Below are 18,013 nucleotides of genomic sequence, written 5' to 3' on the forward strand. Positions count from 1 at the left end.
AATGTACCCCGGCCATATCATGCAAGTTTTTTGGTTCATACATTGTAATTTAAGAGTTAATAATTCTGTTTATTTATCAATTATATCATCTTTAGATTGTCTCTATGTGAAAAAGCTTTGGCTGAGTACTTGGACACCAAGAGACTGGCGTTTCCCAGATTTTACTTCATATCCTCAGCTGATCTATTGGACATCTTGTCAAATGGAACCAATCCGCAACTGGTTAGTCTCCATCTAGTCACTATAAAGATTGAACTGGTACCAGGAATATTAGAGTGGAGCCAGTAATCCCTCATGGAGCCATTGAGCCACAGTTGAGTCGAGAAATCCAGGTTAAACACCGAAGACCTAATACTTTAACAAATGTTTGCATTCCCCTCCTACCATAATGCACATTTGTATTACTATGCATGCATTAACATATTACATTGTGTATGGTACATTACTTAGGCTTCAGAGCTAAACTCTCACAGGATGTAACCCAGGATCAGTAATGTTATGTATGTACACAATGACCCCACCAGCGCGACGTAACTTCTAAACCAGATATTGGGTTAATATGTATGGAATTTAAAGGGACAGGCACGGTTCTGAGAGAGGTAGAGGATATAGGATCCTGGCAATGTACACACTAAGAGAAAAACCTGCAGAATAGTGAGTGCAGCTCTGCAGTATCATACAGGATGTAATTCAGGATCAGTAATGTAATGTATGTACACAGTGACCCCACCAGCAGAATAGTGATTACAGCTCTGGAGTATAATACAAGATGTAACTTAGAATCAGTACAGGATCAGTAATGCAATGTATCTAGACATATAATAAATATTGTCATATATTTACCCAGTAAGCTGTTTATATGGATTGATTCTACAGATGTTTGAAGTCATCACAAAGCAGTTACCGATTATTTGTGAACAAACTTTGGACAGAGCATGAACCTGATCAGTCTCCTTCTACAAGATGTCTGTCTGTTGATGTCTATGGTTGCCATGTTAGGAATCATTTTCACTTTCTTTATGGTATATATACCCTATAGAGACAGACCTTTCCCTTTCCACAACTCTACAGCTGATGTGCCATCTGCTACATCAGTGATTCCTCTGTGGGGGTCACTTGTGATTTCATGGTTATTAAGAACACGATATACAAATCGTGCGCAAATTTATTGGGTGTGCATTCCAATGATATCCACGCTTCACTGCAGGTCATGCGCCATCTGTCCAAACTCTTTGACAACATGGCAAAGATGAAATTCGAAGAAGGGGAGTCCAAGAACGGCCTCGGCATGTACAGCAAAGAGGATGAATACGTCACGTTCAAAGAGCCTTGTGACTGCAGCGGCCAGGTGAGCTGGGATGGAGCGTTCAGGCAGGGTCACATTGATAGCAATATCATGGACGCCCCATAATCCACATGTATTGTGTAACCCATAACTCCTGTCACTTTCCCACAATTTCATGTGCTGTATCACTCTCATATAAGGGACATATCTCTAGCTCTGTTCATCCGGAGCTGCCTGATTCATGGCTGAAAGACATAGCAACAGACAACAAGGCGGCAGAATGAATATACTTTCATACAACAATATAGAATGAATGTTCTTCAGGGTTGCTGGAGTTTGTCGCCCGGCATCTTTTACATATGATAAATGTGTGTAAACGGCAGAATTTTAGCAACTTCCTATAAGGCTTTAGACAACAAGTATTCTGTTAATACAAAATATAAAGACAACTATTATCCAAGGTTGTCACTGCTGCAGCCCCAAACAAATGTGACTTATTGAGAACTTGTCCCAAACCAACATGGTCCTTTATCTGATGCTGCTGTATCATCACATCATAAACGTCCTGTGTCTTCAGGTGGAGACGTGGCTAAACCGGGTCCTGGACTCCATGAGGGACACTGTAAGGCATGAAATGACAGAAGCCGTCACTGCCTATGAAGAGAAGCCCAGGGAGCAATGGCTGTTTGACTACCCCGCCCAGGTATGTTTTAAGAGAATACAAAGTTAATTAAAATGAGAATAAATAATTTATAGAACTGTGGCTTTACATCCTTCTTGTTGAACATTGATGTTTTAAGATGAAGCAGCATAATGTAAAGGATCAAGGACCCTCAGCTAAAGGCCCTAGTACACCAAATCCGTACTTGGCCGATTACCGGCCAATAATCATTTGGTGTAATAGCACATGTGAAAAGACCACGATAAGCCAACATGCACGTTGTCAGCTGATCGTAGTCTATCAACATGTTGAAACACCCCAATCATGACAGCAACAGTCTGTGGACATGAGTGGGCCACCGGAATGATCTAAGGATTGTCTGGGCAGCCCTCCGGTCGCTGTCTTTGTGTAATACCTCAGGCAGCGAACAGGGGGCGAAGGGAAAGCAGGCGCTGACCTGACAGATTGTCACTTGCTTTCCCCTGCAAATTGTGCTGTGTAATACGGCCTTTAGTAGCCTTTTGTCTAGTAAGTGTGAGGGCTTGTTCAAACAGCAAATAGAAGCTTGCAAAATGCAATTGTTGAATTATCCATTGGAAATCTGTGTTGAATTTGATTCAGATTATGTACAGGTTTTTAAGGCCCCATTCATTTCAGTAGAAAACAGGCAGGAACATGTCATCAGGTGTTAAAAGATGCTGATTTGGAGGTGGAATAGGCAGATAAGCCCCTACATTCACCTTGTGAATTGCTGTAGGCCTTGTTCACATTAAAGCAAATTAACCACTAGTACATCGCTTTTTTTTTTTCTTATGTGAATAGACCGGCACTGGCGTGGGGATCTGCCCTCCCCTCTGTGACATGGCTCCATTGGGCAAATCGTCACACTGGGGGCCAGCTGGCCTCCCCCCAGTGCTTCATGCCCAACCGCTGCTCAGTAATAGGTCCGCGATGCGCGCAGAAACCAGACCGCGGTTCAAAAATAGGACTGCAGCACCGGTATCCCTGCATCAATCTATTCATGTTAATAACAATGTACTAGTGGTACATTAACTTTAAGTTTTTTAAATGCAGTCCTTGTAAAATCCCCATCTTATGGTTTTCATTGGAAATACAAACCTTAGTTTATACGGCTATAATTGTTTTACCTGTAGAAATGAGTGACTGCCCACGTATTCATGTCGTCTACAAGGAAACTTTAACAGGTAGTCTAGACAGAGATTGGCGCCATTCAGTGGGCATAGTCCATAACGTGAAAAGTGAAATCCTACACTACTCCGCCAGTTTCTCCCACAGATTCCACGTTACATTTTTGCAATGGAGCAATCTATTCTATGAACATAGCCTTACTGTCTGCTCCCCTTCCAGGTGGCTCTTACCTGCACACAGATTTGGTGGACCACTGAGGTTGGCATCTCTTTTGCTCGGCTGGAGGAAGGCTATGAGAACGCCATGAAGGAGTATTACAAGAAACAAGTCAACCAGTTAAATACACTCATCACTATGCTGATCGGTCAGCTCTCCAAGGGCGACAGACAGAAAATCATGACTATATGTACCATTGATGTTCACGCCCGTGACGTGGTTTCTAAAATGATTGCACAGAAGGTAAGTCGGATCCTAGGTTAGGGTTAACGCAGTAAAGCTTCCAGTGTGTTCACATTTCATGTATAGTGATGAATGTAGCGTTACAAAACCCCATACATGATCATACTATAGTGCACGTGGACTGGAGCTGTACTAAGTGGACTTCCCCTCTAAGACCCAGGATATTGTATTCTGGCAGCGGTACCCAGCCTAGGTTGTAAAGCAATTATTACTATATCTATGTCCCATTGTTCAGCCTTGGTATCAGATTCCCTATACAGACAGTTCTCTCAAGGTGTGCGGTCATCCAGAGATGTCGTGACAGGAACGTTTTAGTCCTTAAGTGTCATCTTTACAGATGGAGCTTAACCTGCGTGTCATGTCCTCATTTCACAGGTTGACAATGCCCAGGCTTTCGTGTGGCTGTCACAGCTCAGGCACCGCTGGGACGATGACAAGAAGCATTGTTTTGCCAACATCTGTGATGCCCAGTTCCTCTACTCTTACGAATATCTTGGCAACACTCCTCGGCTGGTTATCACTCCTCTTACAGATAGGTATGTGACAGTGTACCAGAGCGTCAGAGCTGAGCTGTCCTAGATATGTAGGAGGGAGTACAAGAAGTGTTCTCTTCCGTCCAGCTAATAGGGATGGAATAGGAAACATATAGGACACAACTTCTTCTCAATCCATGAACCTGAGAATAAATATTTAGATGGTCTTTGGAAGTGAACTAGCATCTAAAGCGCCTGTTCCCCAATAATAATAATAATAATAAATCTCATCAGTAGATATAAGACCTGGCACACTCTTATATATAGACAGATGTACCATATTTGCTACATCTAGAGACCTGCAAAATAATACTGTAACCTCGTCCTTTCTAGATGTTACATCACTTTGACCCAATCCCTTCATCTCACCATGAGCGGAGCCCCTGCTGGACCGGCTGGTACTGGTAAGACTGAAACCACTAAGGACTTGGGACGAGCTCTTGGCATCATGGTATACGTCTTCAACTGCTCTGAACAGATGGATTACAAGGTAGGTAGCCTGGCCACAACCTACCTAAAGACACTGGCAGGGATCTCACTGAATACAGTACTGTATTGTTATTTTATCTTCCAGTCCTGTGGAAACATCTATAAGGGTCTGTCACAGACTGGAGCCTGGGGCTGTTTTGATGAGTTCAACCGAATCTCAGTCGAGGTGTTGTCTGTGGTCGCTGTGCAGGTATGTACATCATGAACATTTATTGGGCACACATTATGGAAGAACAGATGAAAGTGTAATCTATCTGTCAAACTATCAATCAATCAATCTTCTATCTATCTATCTATCTATCTATCTATCTATCTATCTATCTATCTATTTATTTAGCTTTAGGTGTCCTATACCAAGAACCTAAACGTCTCTGTGCTACTCTGACCATTCTTATGGCCCTCTTCCACGGGCCGGCTGTGAGGAGCAAACGAGCGCTGTCATCGCTGATTTGCTCCTCGTTCCCTGCTCGCTGCCACTGCTATTACACGTGGCAGCAGCGAGCGGGTGAGTGCGGGGGGGGGGGGTTGCCCAGGTGATCGCTAGATCGTCCGGGCAGCCCATAGAGGATAGTGGCGACCTGCTACCGCTGCTCCTATTCCACGGAGCAATGGCAGCAGATCACTGCTATCACAGTCATTTGTTTTTCAACATGGTTGACATGTCGGCTGCTCGTTGCCTTCTATTTGACAGGACAATTATCGTTCCATGGAATAGGGCCTTTATTCTCTAGTTACCTTCAATACAGCCACTTGAAGAAAATGAAATCTAGTTAAAATACAGTGCTTCAAATGTATTCAGATGTACAGATTCAAGGAGGGAAAGTCACTGTAGATGGTAAAGTTTTGTAGAACTGTGTAGTTACAAAGTGACACTTGTGTCGGGACTGATCCAGCTGATTAATCACATTGCATTATGCTTGGTGGTGGATAGCGGACACATTATGTGTTCTCTTCACTACTAGCAAGCATTATCGAGGGGTTTCCCATCAGAGGCATTGTGGGTGGTTCTTGGGCTTCAAATGACAACCTTTACAAATGTGAAACCTTTTTTCAGTGATGCCTGTGGGGCCCTGGAGAGATGCAGAAGACAGTGTAAAGGTCACGGTTTATTCCACTTTTACTTCCAATCACTTTGGCTGTCAGGCTTCTCTGTAGACGTTTTAACGTTAGTTTTTTTCCACCAGTCTGCACTTATTAGATTGCCTGAAAGCGGGAAATTGGGGTTAGAAAAGTTTTATCGAACAAGCTGTAAAATCCATATCTAACCACCCGTTAAAAGTCTCGGGACACCTTTTTATTTCAGAAACTAAAGGGAAAATTACAAATCTGAATACGCCAGTAAGTAATGGGCAAAGAAAACCAGAAATTGATTGCCGCAGTCAGATTTGCAATATCTCTTGTGGTTCAAAATTTAACATTACAGAAATTCTCCTGTGGGTTCATAAGGATTGGATTCATCATCTTCAGCTCTGTGTTCAGCACCATGGACAGTATATCAAATCTCTATGCCTCACAGGGAACATTCCTAGTTGTTGCTGCAACTTTCTGTGTTAATAATCATTGAACCGCAAGAGAAATGGCAAATCTCATTGTGGCAATTAATTTCAGAGACAATTCTGGTCTCCTTTTGATATGATACCTGACTACTTTAAGGCTTTCAAGATGGCAGCCATGTCTCGGTCATAGCCTAAAGCATAGTCCCCTATACCCATTACTTGCTGAGGGATTCAGATATGTAATTTTCTTTTCCATTTTTTAAATAAAGGGGGGTCCTGAGACTTTTGCCTCACCATATATAGGGGAAATACAGGGGACTTTCAGCTCCGAAGTGACTTAGAGCAGTACTTATACTGACAATATTATGTTCTCTACTTATATACACTGTAAAGTACCAAAACTACATCCTTTTCTGTCTGGCTAACATCCAAATTGCTTTGTGTTAGCCATATGATTAAAGGCCATTGACATCTTTGACATTTGTTTTTGGTCCCTTTTAGTTGAGAAAGTAAAAAAAAAAATTCAATCTTCATCTGTCCATTCATTCATTCATTCATTCATTCACTTATGTAGTTTATAACATCTTCCTTTCAGGCCCCTGAAATGCAGTCTCCTTATTTCAGACCCCTTATATGCAGTTTATAACCCACTCCTTGTCTCAGACCCCTTATATGTCAGTTGTAACCTGCTCCTTGTTTCAGACCCCTGATATGTAGGTTATAACCTGCTCCTTGTCTCAGTCCCCTTATATGCAGATTATAACAGGTTAGTTTCAAACCTTTCTCGTGTGATCATGTCCCGTCTCTATTAAATATGCGAGATGTGAGGTTGTAGTATCAGGATGTTGCTTTCTTCTCCTGTTCTTGTATCAGCACAGCTTTATTCTTTGCGCTTTTTCTCCCACCACAGCCCATGAAGGATTTCTTCTCTCTAATGGGAGGAAATTTTTATTGATTGTTTAATTTATTTAGTTGTTTAATTTTGCATGTAAGAGGCAAACAGGCAATCCAGAAGCAAAGCAAATGCATTCATATATTTTAAAGGATGGAAAAAATCTGATGCAAATATTCAGCAACTGGTGACGGATGACAGTGAGAAAAGGCAGACTGGAAATATATATATATATATATATATATATATATATATCCTACTAGTTTATAGGCTAGGACACCTGACTACGGTGCAGTCACAGTAAGGCTAGGATCACACCGTGTTTGTGATTACAAATAACATATACATAATACATATACATAAAACAGTTGTTGCTCTGTCACATACTGCAGAAGCCATAGTTTACTTAGCTTTTGTATACAGGAAAATTAAATGTAACAAAATGAAAACACAAAATAGCTGAAACGCTGTGAGGCTGGGTTCACACTACGTATATTTCAGTCAGTATTGTGGTCCTCATATTGCAACCAAAACCAGGAGTGGATTAAAAACACAGAAAGGATCTGTTCACACAATGTTGAAATTGAGTGGATGGCCGCCATATAACAGTAAATAACGGCCATTATTTCAATATAACAGCCGTTGTTTTAAAATAACAGCAAATATTTGCCATTATATGGCGGCCATCCACTCAATTTCAACATTATGTGAACAGATCCTTTCTGTGTTTTTAATCCACTCCTGGTTTTGGTTGCAATATGAGGACCACAATACTGACTGAAATATACGTAGTGTGAACCCAGCCTAAACAAGAATCCATCCTTATAAACATTGCTGTATCTGATCTCATCAACAGGTGAAGTGTATACAAGATGCCATCAGGGACAAGAAAAAGAGATTTAACTTCCTTGGAGAAGAGATCAATCTCATTCCGTCTGTGGGGATCTTCATCACTATGAATCCAGGCTATGCCGGCCGTACCGAGCTTCCAGAAAACCTCAAGGCTCTGTTTAGGTATTAGCTATCCCATGTAAAGCAAGAGCTTATAATAGAGCCTTAGTATACAGGGAAGCTAATGGATCCATGTAGACATAGGGTCCCACAATGTGTCTCTGTGTTGTGACCAGTCACCTGTGATCTATCAGTAACAGCCGCCTACAGCATCTCTTTAGTTTATCTTTTTTTATAAATCTTTATTTTTTTCCTAGTTTCTCTATTATTAGGTCCCTATGACAACACTTCCTGGTCATTAGTCCTGCCAGGCCACCGATTGGCCAAATGGGATGATTATTGCTTTTTGTAATTACTATTGCTGGTGCCATTGACATAGTGAAAGGGGCACATTCCCCAGTAGATTGCTGCTATGTAGTAGTAGTAGTAATGATGATGATAATAATAATAGTAATAATAATTTTTACTTATATAGCGCCAACAGATCCTACAATTCTGGGGGTACATACATAGACAAAACTCAGACATTCCATAGATACACATGTAATTATCAAGACATGAGGAGTGAGGGCCCTGCTCACAAGAGCTTGCAGACTATGAGGAGAGGTCACTTCATTCTACCAATAGTTCTATCACAGGAACAGCCACCGGCACTACTAGAACAATGTTTTTCCCACTGTCTGTGTCCGCAGACTATAGTATTGTGGATATGAATTCGTTCTTGTAGATATGGGGTGCTCACTTCTATAGAAAAGACAGTCTTTGGTGCACAATATTGGAAAAAAGAAGTATATAGAGGGCACTCACCATTTAAACTTCAATCTTTAATCAAAAATCTTCATTAAAAATCTCGTGGCAGGACGAGCATGGAGCAGAACGCCAACTCCTCACAATCAGAGCGGCAGCGTGACAGCTGTTTCGCGTGACGTCAGCAAGCTTCTACAGGCGCGTCTGTAGAAGCGTGCTGACGTCATGCGAAACAGCTGTCACGCTGCCGCGCTGATTTTGAGGGGTTGGCGTTCTGCTCCGTGCTTGTCCTGCTTTGAGATTTTTAATGATGATTTTTGATTAAAGATTGAATTTTAAATGGTGAGTGCCCTCTATATACTTCTTTTTTCCAAGATTATGCTACCAATAGTTGTGTTACCTCTGTGTCTCTTTCCTCCAGGCCCTGTGCTATGGTGGTCCCTGATTTTGAGCTGATCTGTGAGATTATGTTGGTGGCCGAAGGATTTATTGAAGCCAGACTTCTGGCCAGGAAGTTTATAACTCTCTACCAACTGTGCAAGGAACTTCTCTCTAAACAGGTATGTGTGCACTACAAGTCTCAGCAGCTGGGGCTTGTCTCATATCTGGTTCCTGGATGCAACTCAGGATCAGTAATGTAATGTATGTACACAGTGACCTCACCAGCAGAATAGTGAGTGCAGCTCTGGAGTATACTAAGTAATATTTCTTTGTTGGGATTCCCTTTGGGTAAGCCATATGGGGACAGGGTCTGGTAAGTGATGTCATTATCTTCACACTAATACAGAATGTCACTATATATATATATATATATATATATATATAAATAAAGTGTTACATCACACTGATCCCCGTAGTGCACATTCTAGCACGTCATTTGTCTGTAGTACATAATGGTTAATCCATGTTCCTGTAATCACTAAGCACCCCTGTCTGAGTATCTTCACCCCTCAGTTGTGCTCACATTCCATTTCATTACTCTATTACAGACATATGACATTTTTATTGTGGGCCCCATCCCCCCAGTATTTGCGATTCTCCTTCTTCCGTTAATGCACACCACGTCCTTCGTGTAATGCTAAGCCTGGCGGAACACACTTGAAAGGACTCATTACCAGGCGGCATGCTTGGCCAGACAGTCACTCCTGTATTTTAATGCTGAATCTGTAACTTCGTTCATCTTTCTTCTGCTACATAAAGGTTACAGTATCCAACCCGATTTGCTGGGGCCGGTGTGACATTGTAATTTAGCACCGGAGCAGAACAATCTATCCTTTTTTCCGTGGCTCAATGAAGCGACCAGTCCTGCCGCTTTAGTACAATACTGTATATGACAAAAGGTCCCATTGATTTAAAGCAGACACTTTTGTGAGGGAAACGAGTACGGCCGGTTAAAGGTTGTCTCAAGTTTATAGTGTTTCCAGTTTTACCGGGAGCTAAAGTGAGGATGACTATGAAATAATGATCGCAGCTGGGCGTCAGGAGATCTACATCACATGGCTGGGATCTGTACTGGGATGATTTTTACTGCATTTACTAAGTTCAGAGGGTAATTTTTTAACATACGTTATGTATTCATGTACTCTGCTTGCTGTGGTTGAATGGGAACACATTAATAACACATTACAATTAGGGATGGTCCGAACCGAGTTCGGTTCGGGTTCGTACGAACCCGATCCCTCGGTAATGATTCCCGCTGTCTGCCTGCTCCGTGCAGCGGGCGGATCCAGCAGGAGGACCACCTGGAAAACTGGGATACAGCCATAGCCATAGGCTGTATCCCAGTTTTCCAGGCGTTACTCCCGCTGTATCCACCCGCTGCACGGAGCGAGCAGACAGCGGGAATCTGCTGCCGAGCGTTCGGGTTCATACGAACCCGAACCTCGGCAGGTTCGGACCATCCCTAATCACAATGCAGCAAACCTTAATATTCTGGTGAAAATCTTTTTCCTTCAAATCAACTGGTTTTTATAAAGTTATATAGATTTGTAATTTACTTTTATTTAAAAATCTTCAGTCTTCAATTACTTATCAGCAGATGTATGTCCTGCAGGAAGTGGTGTATTCTCTCCAGTGTGACACACTGCTCTCTGCTGCCACCTCTGTCCATGTCAGAAACTGTCCAGAGCAGAAGAGGTTTTCTATGGGGGTTTGCTGCTGCTCTAGACAGTTCCTGACATGGACAGAGGTGGCTGGAGATTTTTAAATAGAAGTAAATTACAAATCTATATATTTTTCTGAAACCAGTTTTTCTGAAACCCCTTTAACGTTTGCATTGGCAAGTGATCAGTTTATAGTTTTACACACCTTATTCTTAATACAAAACTATGAAAGGCTCCTCTAAGGGTTTGTGTTGTCCTCTTGTTTTGATCACTTAGGTGACATGTTGTTTACTGTATATTTTCAATTGTTCGCTTTATTCAGGATCATTACGACTGGGGTCTGAGAGCTATCAAATCTGTACTGGTGGTAGCTGGTTCCTTGAAGAGAGGAGACCCTGATCGCCCAGAAGATCAGGTCCTTATGAGAGCTCTGCGTGACTTCAACATCCCCAAGATAGTCACTGATGACATGCCTGTCTTCATGGGTCTGATCGGAGATCTCTTCCCAGCACTGGATGTGCCCAGGAAGAGAGACATGGAGTTTGAGTCCTTCGTAAAACAGGCGGTTTTGGACCTTAAATTGCAGGCGGAGGACAACTTCATATTGAAGGTAAAATATCTGTAAACATTATGGAGTCAAATAGCAGCCAGTTACCATATTACACTGATACCCTGTAACCGGAAAGAGCACAACAACATTATCCCCATTCACTGGTTACAGAGACGACTGAAATTGAACTGAACTGAATTACAATTCTTTTACAAAACCACAAGTCATTATGCAACATTCTAGCTTTATTGGTATAAAACAGAAAAACCCCAACTAGATCTAAACTGGATCAAAACTACATGGCTTAATATTGGACAAGCAGGGCCAAACAAATAATAGCCGGATTGTTCACGCAGCCCTTTACTTTACTCTTTAAGGGTAGCTTCACGCATATCGGATCCCCAGCGGATTTCACGCTGTGAGATTGCAGCGAAATCCGCTGCGGATCCTGTAGTGTGAAGCGGAATGGGTCCTATACACGCAACGGCCGCCTGCAGCCCTGGCCCGAGCATGCATTACCTGCTCGGCCCCGAGGCTGTGTATGACGCTCCCGGCTCCCCTCGCTTCTCATCAGCCAATCAGGCAGCACTGATTGGCTGATGGGGAGAGGGGAGCCCGGGAGAGTCAGACACAGCCACGGCGCCGAACAGGTAATGTATGCTCAGGGCCGGGGCTGCAGGTGGCCGGCGGCTGGGGGATTAAAGGGGCCGGGTCCCATACATGCAGCAGATCCAGTGTAAACTCGTAGCGTGAAATCCGCTTCGGATCCGGTACGTGTGAAGCTACCCTTACTCTCAACTTTGGATAGGAATTGGCTTCAGGTCTCCTATTACACGCAGACATGTGTGGCCAACAAGTGTGGCTTTTTTGATAGGTCAAAGCCAAGCGATCAGCCGAAAAACAAGCCTTTGCCTATTACACAGTGATTATTGGCCTGTTTCCTCGATGTAATCATCCCATGTAATAGGGCCCCAAGCTTAGGCTGGGTTCACACTACGTATATTTCAGTCAGTATTGTGGTCCTCATATTGCAACCAAAACCAGGAGTGGATTGAAAACACAGAAAGGCTCTGTTCACACAATGTTGAAATTGAGTGGATGGCCGCCATATAATGGCAAATATTTGCTGGTATTTTAAAACAACGGCTGTTGTATTGAAATAATGGCTGTTATTTACTGTTATATGGCGGCCATCCACTCAATTTCACTATTGTGTGAACAGAGCCTTTCTGTGTTTTCAATCCACTCCTGGTTTTGGTTGCAATATGAGGACCACAATACTGACTAAAATATACGTAGTGTGAACCCAGCCTTAAACTGTGGCATGGCTGTCAGAGCATGCTGGGAATTGCAGTTTTCTAACAACTGAAGACATACAGGTCAGATAACACTGTAATAGGACAGTGTAAGTTAAAGCGTAAATATCTGCAATTTCATTGAATTAACTAAGATAAAATAAAGAAAGCAGGCCCCTACTCTATCCTCTGTGTATTTTCATTGCTTACCTTTGGTATCACAGGGGTCCGGATGTAATTCCACTTGTCCCCCTTAGGTTGTCCAGCTGGAGGAGTTGCTTGCCGTTCGACATTCCGTGTTCATCGTTGGCAATGCTGGAACTGGGAAATCTCAAGTGCTGAAGTCCCTGAACAAGACTTACGGCATCATGAAGAGGCGTCCAGTGTGGACCGACCTGAATCCAAAAGCTGTCACCAATGATGAGCTCTTCGGCATTATAAATCCGGCCACACGGGAGTGGAAAGACGGTAAGTACACACTGTATAGCCTCTATGGCTAACATAGTAATTGTTGTTGTAAGGATGAAAGCGGCGTCGATGTTTTAGTACAGAATAACCCTATAAGTCCTGTGAACATATAATTTTAGATACTTAAATCTCATTTAGAAACCAGATATATTTGTGAGTATTGTAATGGTGTCCCCAATGAGCTCAGTTATAAGGAAAGTATACATAGGCCTGGACCCTGTAGATAGCGCTTATAATGGAATATATGGGGCATTGCAGCAATTGCCTGATGTTATAGAACTAGGCTGAGATTTCCAGTTTCTGCAGAATAGAAAGCAGATGAGATTGGGGAGATGAGTTTGTTCTTCTTAGGAGACATCATGCCCCTGATCGCCGCCATTAATATTCTGTATGTGTTGTAGGTCTCTTTTCCTCAGTTATGCGTGAACTGGCCAACGTTACACATGATGGACCCAAGTGGATAGTACTTGATGGAGATATTGATCCAATGTGGATCGAGTCCTTGAATACAGTCATGGATGATAATAAGGTACGTGATGACGATGAGAGCATGGCAATGTCAAATCCATCTTCCATTCACAGTTTCTGTCTGTGGCAGTGTGTCAGCAAATAATCCAGCGGCCATTTTAGTTTCTATTAATTACATGGTCAGGACTGCTTCATAGTACAGTGGTACCTTGGTTTATGAGTAATTTGGTTTAAGAGCGTTTTGATTAAAGAGCTCACAGTTTTTCAAAATTGTGACTTTGTGTAAGAGCATTGCTTTGGTTTAAGAGCTCCCTGTACTGGGGGGAAGGGGGAGGGGCATGGTCTGCATAGCGGGGTCTACAGCCCTGTACTCTGACCCAGGAAGTCTCCCTCACCTTCCAAATCATAGCAGACCCACTTCAGGCTGGGGCTTGCATTAGGGGACAGAACTGTGGGGGTAATCTCTCCATAGCTGTAACCCCTCTCTCCCCAGACAGAGAGTGCTGCGTGTATGTGCCCACATCTGCCCTGCTCATTCCTTCATGCTCCCTGCAGTTTCTGTCAGCCCTTGTGTTTCCCATCCTCTCCATTACTGTACAGTAACTTATATTATCACAGATTCTGCTGTTTCTGAATGTTTGTTTGATCTGTTTTACATGTTATTCAGAATAATAAATCATTATTTTTGGGGTGTGGAACCAATTGTCTGCATTTCTATGATTTCTTATGGGAAAATTTGCTTTGGTTTAAGAGTGGATTTGGATTACAAGCACAGTCCCGGAACGAATTATGCTCATAATCCAAGGCACCACTGTATTTCTGAGCAAAATAAGAGCCATAGGCACATACTATGTAGAGAACTACAGCACTGCTGCACCAACCTGCATTCTAAGAATCATACTCCACAACGTTCATTAATGGAAATGATGGAAAAATAATCCTGCACCTTTGTGCAGGATTGTGACGTGCCATGATGTGATGATAACAGGTCTTGTTCTCTTCTAATCTCCTCTCAGGTTCTAACGCTGGCCAGTAATGAGCGAATCCCACTAAACCCGACCATGAGGCTGGTGTTTGAGATCAGTCACCTGAGGACTGCCACCCCAGCTACAGTGTCCAGAGCAGGTAATATCTCCATCGGCTCCTGAATGCTCTTTATATACGAAGAGGTCTAAAATTGTGTAAAGGTGCAAAGCCTACTGTGTTTTCACCTTGGTTGTAAATGACAATTAGTTGTAGCGGAAAATCCATACAACATTGCGTGGATTTTGATGTGCACAGATGTCAAACATTTTAATAGAGTTGAGATAGGTCTCCAGAGACTAGGGTAGTATTACAAGGGCCAATGGGGGCCCGATAATAACTGTAAATGAGAGTCAATTTGCTCAATCGGCGTTTGTTTGCTGGGCCCATTACACGGCCCGATAGTCGTTTAACAAGGGCTGCATGGACATTGTTACTGATGTCCTTGCAGCCCTTGCTTAAACTGTATACATTACCTGTCCAGGCTGCAGGGCTCCTCTTGCGCTCTGCTTCTTCCTGGGTCCCACGCGCTCCAGCTTCAGAGCGGCCTGTCAGAGCTGTCAGGCCACTCAGCCAATTACTGGCCGCTGCGGTTCTGGCCTGTGATTGGCTGAGCGGCCGGTCAACTCAGACTGGCCGCTCTGAAGCTGCAGCGCGCAGGACCCGGGGAGAAGCAGAGCGCAAGAAGAGCCCTGCAGCATGGATAGGTAATGTATACGGTTTGAAATCGTCAGCCGCCGGCCGCACATTGCTCTTACACGTGGCGATGTGCGATCGGCGCCCTACAATTAAAGATCCAAGCCTATATTAACGATCAGCTGATGATCATTGTCATCGGCTGATCATTGTGTTTATTACACGGATTGATAATCGGCCGGATAGGGCCGATTATCGTTCCGTGTAATAGGGCCCTTATAACGATGGAGACCATGTCCTGCAGCAAGCTGGGAGTGAAGCGCTTAGCTGAATGCTTTTGCTGCCTCTAATGATCAGTGGGGGTGTGAACCCTTGGACTCCGACCGAGCTTTTTTAAAGTGACAAGGGCACTATAGATCAAGTTATGCATGTATTTTTAGTGGAATTTTTCTCCTAAGTGCGAAAGAGATTTCTTAAAGTAATGAAGCACATGACTGGCACTGAGTGGGTTTTCAGCATGTAAATATTCCAATCTGGCCAGCCCCAGTTATAGTATCCTTAAGGTAATCTCAAGTTCAGTCGAAGAAAAGGATGCAATGCGGCACTCACCAGTGGACCTAACTTTTTTTTATTTTATATGTTGCAAGGAAACTGAAACAAAACAATCAGCTGTGAGGCTGACTTGGCAGGGTCATTCCCGCGAAACAGCTGTAGTCAAGTCAGCCTCACAGCTGATTGTTTTGTTTCAGTTTCCTTGCAACATATAAAATAAAAAAAAGTTACGTCCACTGATGAGTGCCGCATTGTATTTTTTTCTTCTATTGACCTTGAGATTATATTTTGGTATTTTGTCCAAATCTTTACTGCAGAGCACCTCCTTCCATCTTTATAAGTACCATTATTTGCAAGTTGCTCACACTCTACCCCAGTGGATTATAGCAGTGCCGGCTCATAATGTTTTTTACTCTGACCTTGATAGCATCCTTAAGACCCTTTTACATGGGAACGAGTATTCCTAGAAACGTTTTTTCGGCCATTTAATCAGTCTGTGTATAAGTGCAAGTGATCAGCTGGCGGATGGAAAAATACCCGCTTATCAGTTGATGTTGTGGTTAAATTCATCATTATAGTGAGTTGTTTCTTATTTTTTTTAAACATACCTATTTAATCAGAATTGAGAATTTTTCGGCCCTATCCCTCCTGAAATCACTGTCAGATTGCTTGGAGCCTAACTTATAGCTAATGGTCCCTTTACACAGAACAATGATGGTGCAAATCTGTTTGATAACTATCGTATGTGAGCCATTATCTGCTCGTGTAAAGGCTGCAAAGGATCAAGCAACGATCGATAAATCGCTGATCGTGATCTTTCATCCTGTCCTAAATTCGTTGTTGGTCATTAGCTTTGGATTCTCCGATCGCTTCGTCTAAAGAGTCTTTCAGCGATTTCAGCAGCAGTGTGGGTGTGTTTAAAAGGCACGAACGATCTTGAAACGTCTGTAATGGTGACAGTTTGGAACGATTGTAACGTGTAAACGCTGATTGTTAAAAAATCGGCTAAATAATTTAGGAATAAACGATTAAGTGATAAATTGTTCCATGTAAAGGGACCATAACTGTCCCTATCCCTGCACCAGCAGTTCCTTCACATGCCACAGAAGGCCAAGCCTTGGAAGAAGGGGCAACAGAGAGCAGAGAACAAAGGATTACACAGCGGGAGCTGTGTGAAAGCCTCTATTCAGAGGTCAGAGAGGTCAGTGCTGACCTCAGAGGAGATATCCCGGTGATGTAGCTGTAAATTAACTCTTTGTTGTCCTGTTTTGGTGCCTCTTCTCCCTCCACCCCTGCCCTCTCCATAGAGAACAATGAAGACGAGGGAGAGAGCTTCAAACTGCTTTCTCATAATAAAAATGCATTTTTTGGTTAATAAACCCAATTACAAAGTTTCTTATAATCGCCTGTACTACAACGACAGTGATACTTTAAGCCCTTTTTATTTTTTTCAAGCTCTGGGTGTATATAACGTGAAGGGATTCAAGTGTTGTGTAAACAAGAATGTTCCTATTGATTGACAGCAAGCATCTTAACTGTGAGCAATTAAAACATAAAGAGGGGGATATACTTTACCATGTACTATTGAGGAGTGGCAATGGCTGCTGCAAGGAATGATACATTCTCCCCTATTAGAAAGTTGCAGAGCTTTCCATGATATAGTGATCAAACTTTGTTTAGAGAAAATTCTCTTCTTGGGACTGTCCTTATGGATTGTTGCCGCAGCCTGGTCCACAGGAGAATCAATGGCTGTAATAATCCTAAAGAATCAATAAATCCTACATAGCGATGAACTGCAGCAGATTGGTATTGGGATGATCCATTGGCCGTTGTGCAGATAATACTTGCTGACCCTCAGCAATTCTACATGAAAAGTGAGGCCATTTATCTAAGATTGTTCCAAAGGGGCTCATTGAGGAGATCATTCTGTCACCATCCTTAGTGGTATCTATGGTGCAGTGCAGGGACGTTCAGTATATGAATGTGATATAGAGGAGATGCAGGGTTCCCGTCATACAAGTTACAGTAGTTTTCTTTCCATCATGACAGTACCTGTACTGCTTTCCTCAAATCCCATTCAAGTGAGCTGCAATACCAGGCACAGCCACTACAACATGTATAGCGCTATGCCTGCTAAATAATACAGAGGCCACATCACTTGCTGGAGCCTTCGGTTTTATCAGTCCAGGGTGCCACGACCCCAATCAGAAATTAGCGTTCTGTCTTTAGAATAGGTCTTCAAGTCCTGAACATTGTG

General features: G+C 42.8%; 1 protein-coding gene across 1 annotated transcript in view; it reads left to right on the forward strand.

The window, feature by feature from the left end:
• Positions 1–18,013, forward strand: part of DNAH9 (dynein axonemal heavy chain 9) — a 141,214-nt gene that overhangs the window by 47,477 nt on the left and 75,724 nt on the right. The window contains exons 23-35 of the mRNA XM_069952168.1: positions 96–222; positions 1,208–1,348; positions 1,863–1,988; positions 3,315–3,554; positions 3,930–4,090; positions 4,421–4,577; positions 4,662–4,766; positions 7,821–7,978; positions 9,084–9,222; positions 11,087–11,374; positions 12,867–13,077; positions 13,479–13,606; positions 14,562–14,670. Of these exons, the coding sequence (XP_069808269.1) occupies positions 96–222; positions 1,208–1,348; positions 1,863–1,988; positions 3,315–3,554; positions 3,930–4,090; positions 4,421–4,577; positions 4,662–4,766; positions 7,821–7,978; positions 9,084–9,222; positions 11,087–11,374; positions 12,867–13,077; positions 13,479–13,606; positions 14,562–14,670 (2,090 nt within the window). The remainder of the gene's footprint in view (positions 1–95; positions 223–1,207; positions 1,349–1,862; positions 1,989–3,314; positions 3,555–3,929; positions 4,091–4,420; positions 4,578–4,661; positions 4,767–7,820; positions 7,979–9,083; positions 9,223–11,086; positions 11,375–12,866; positions 13,078–13,478; positions 13,607–14,561; positions 14,671–18,013) is intronic.

Source organism: Dendropsophus ebraccatus, chromosome 14 (assembly GCF_027789765.1).
Source record: "Dendropsophus ebraccatus isolate aDenEbr1 chromosome 14, aDenEbr1.pat, whole genome shotgun sequence".
Lineage (NCBI taxonomy): Eukaryota > Metazoa > Chordata > Amphibia > Anura > Hylidae > Dendropsophus > Dendropsophus ebraccatus.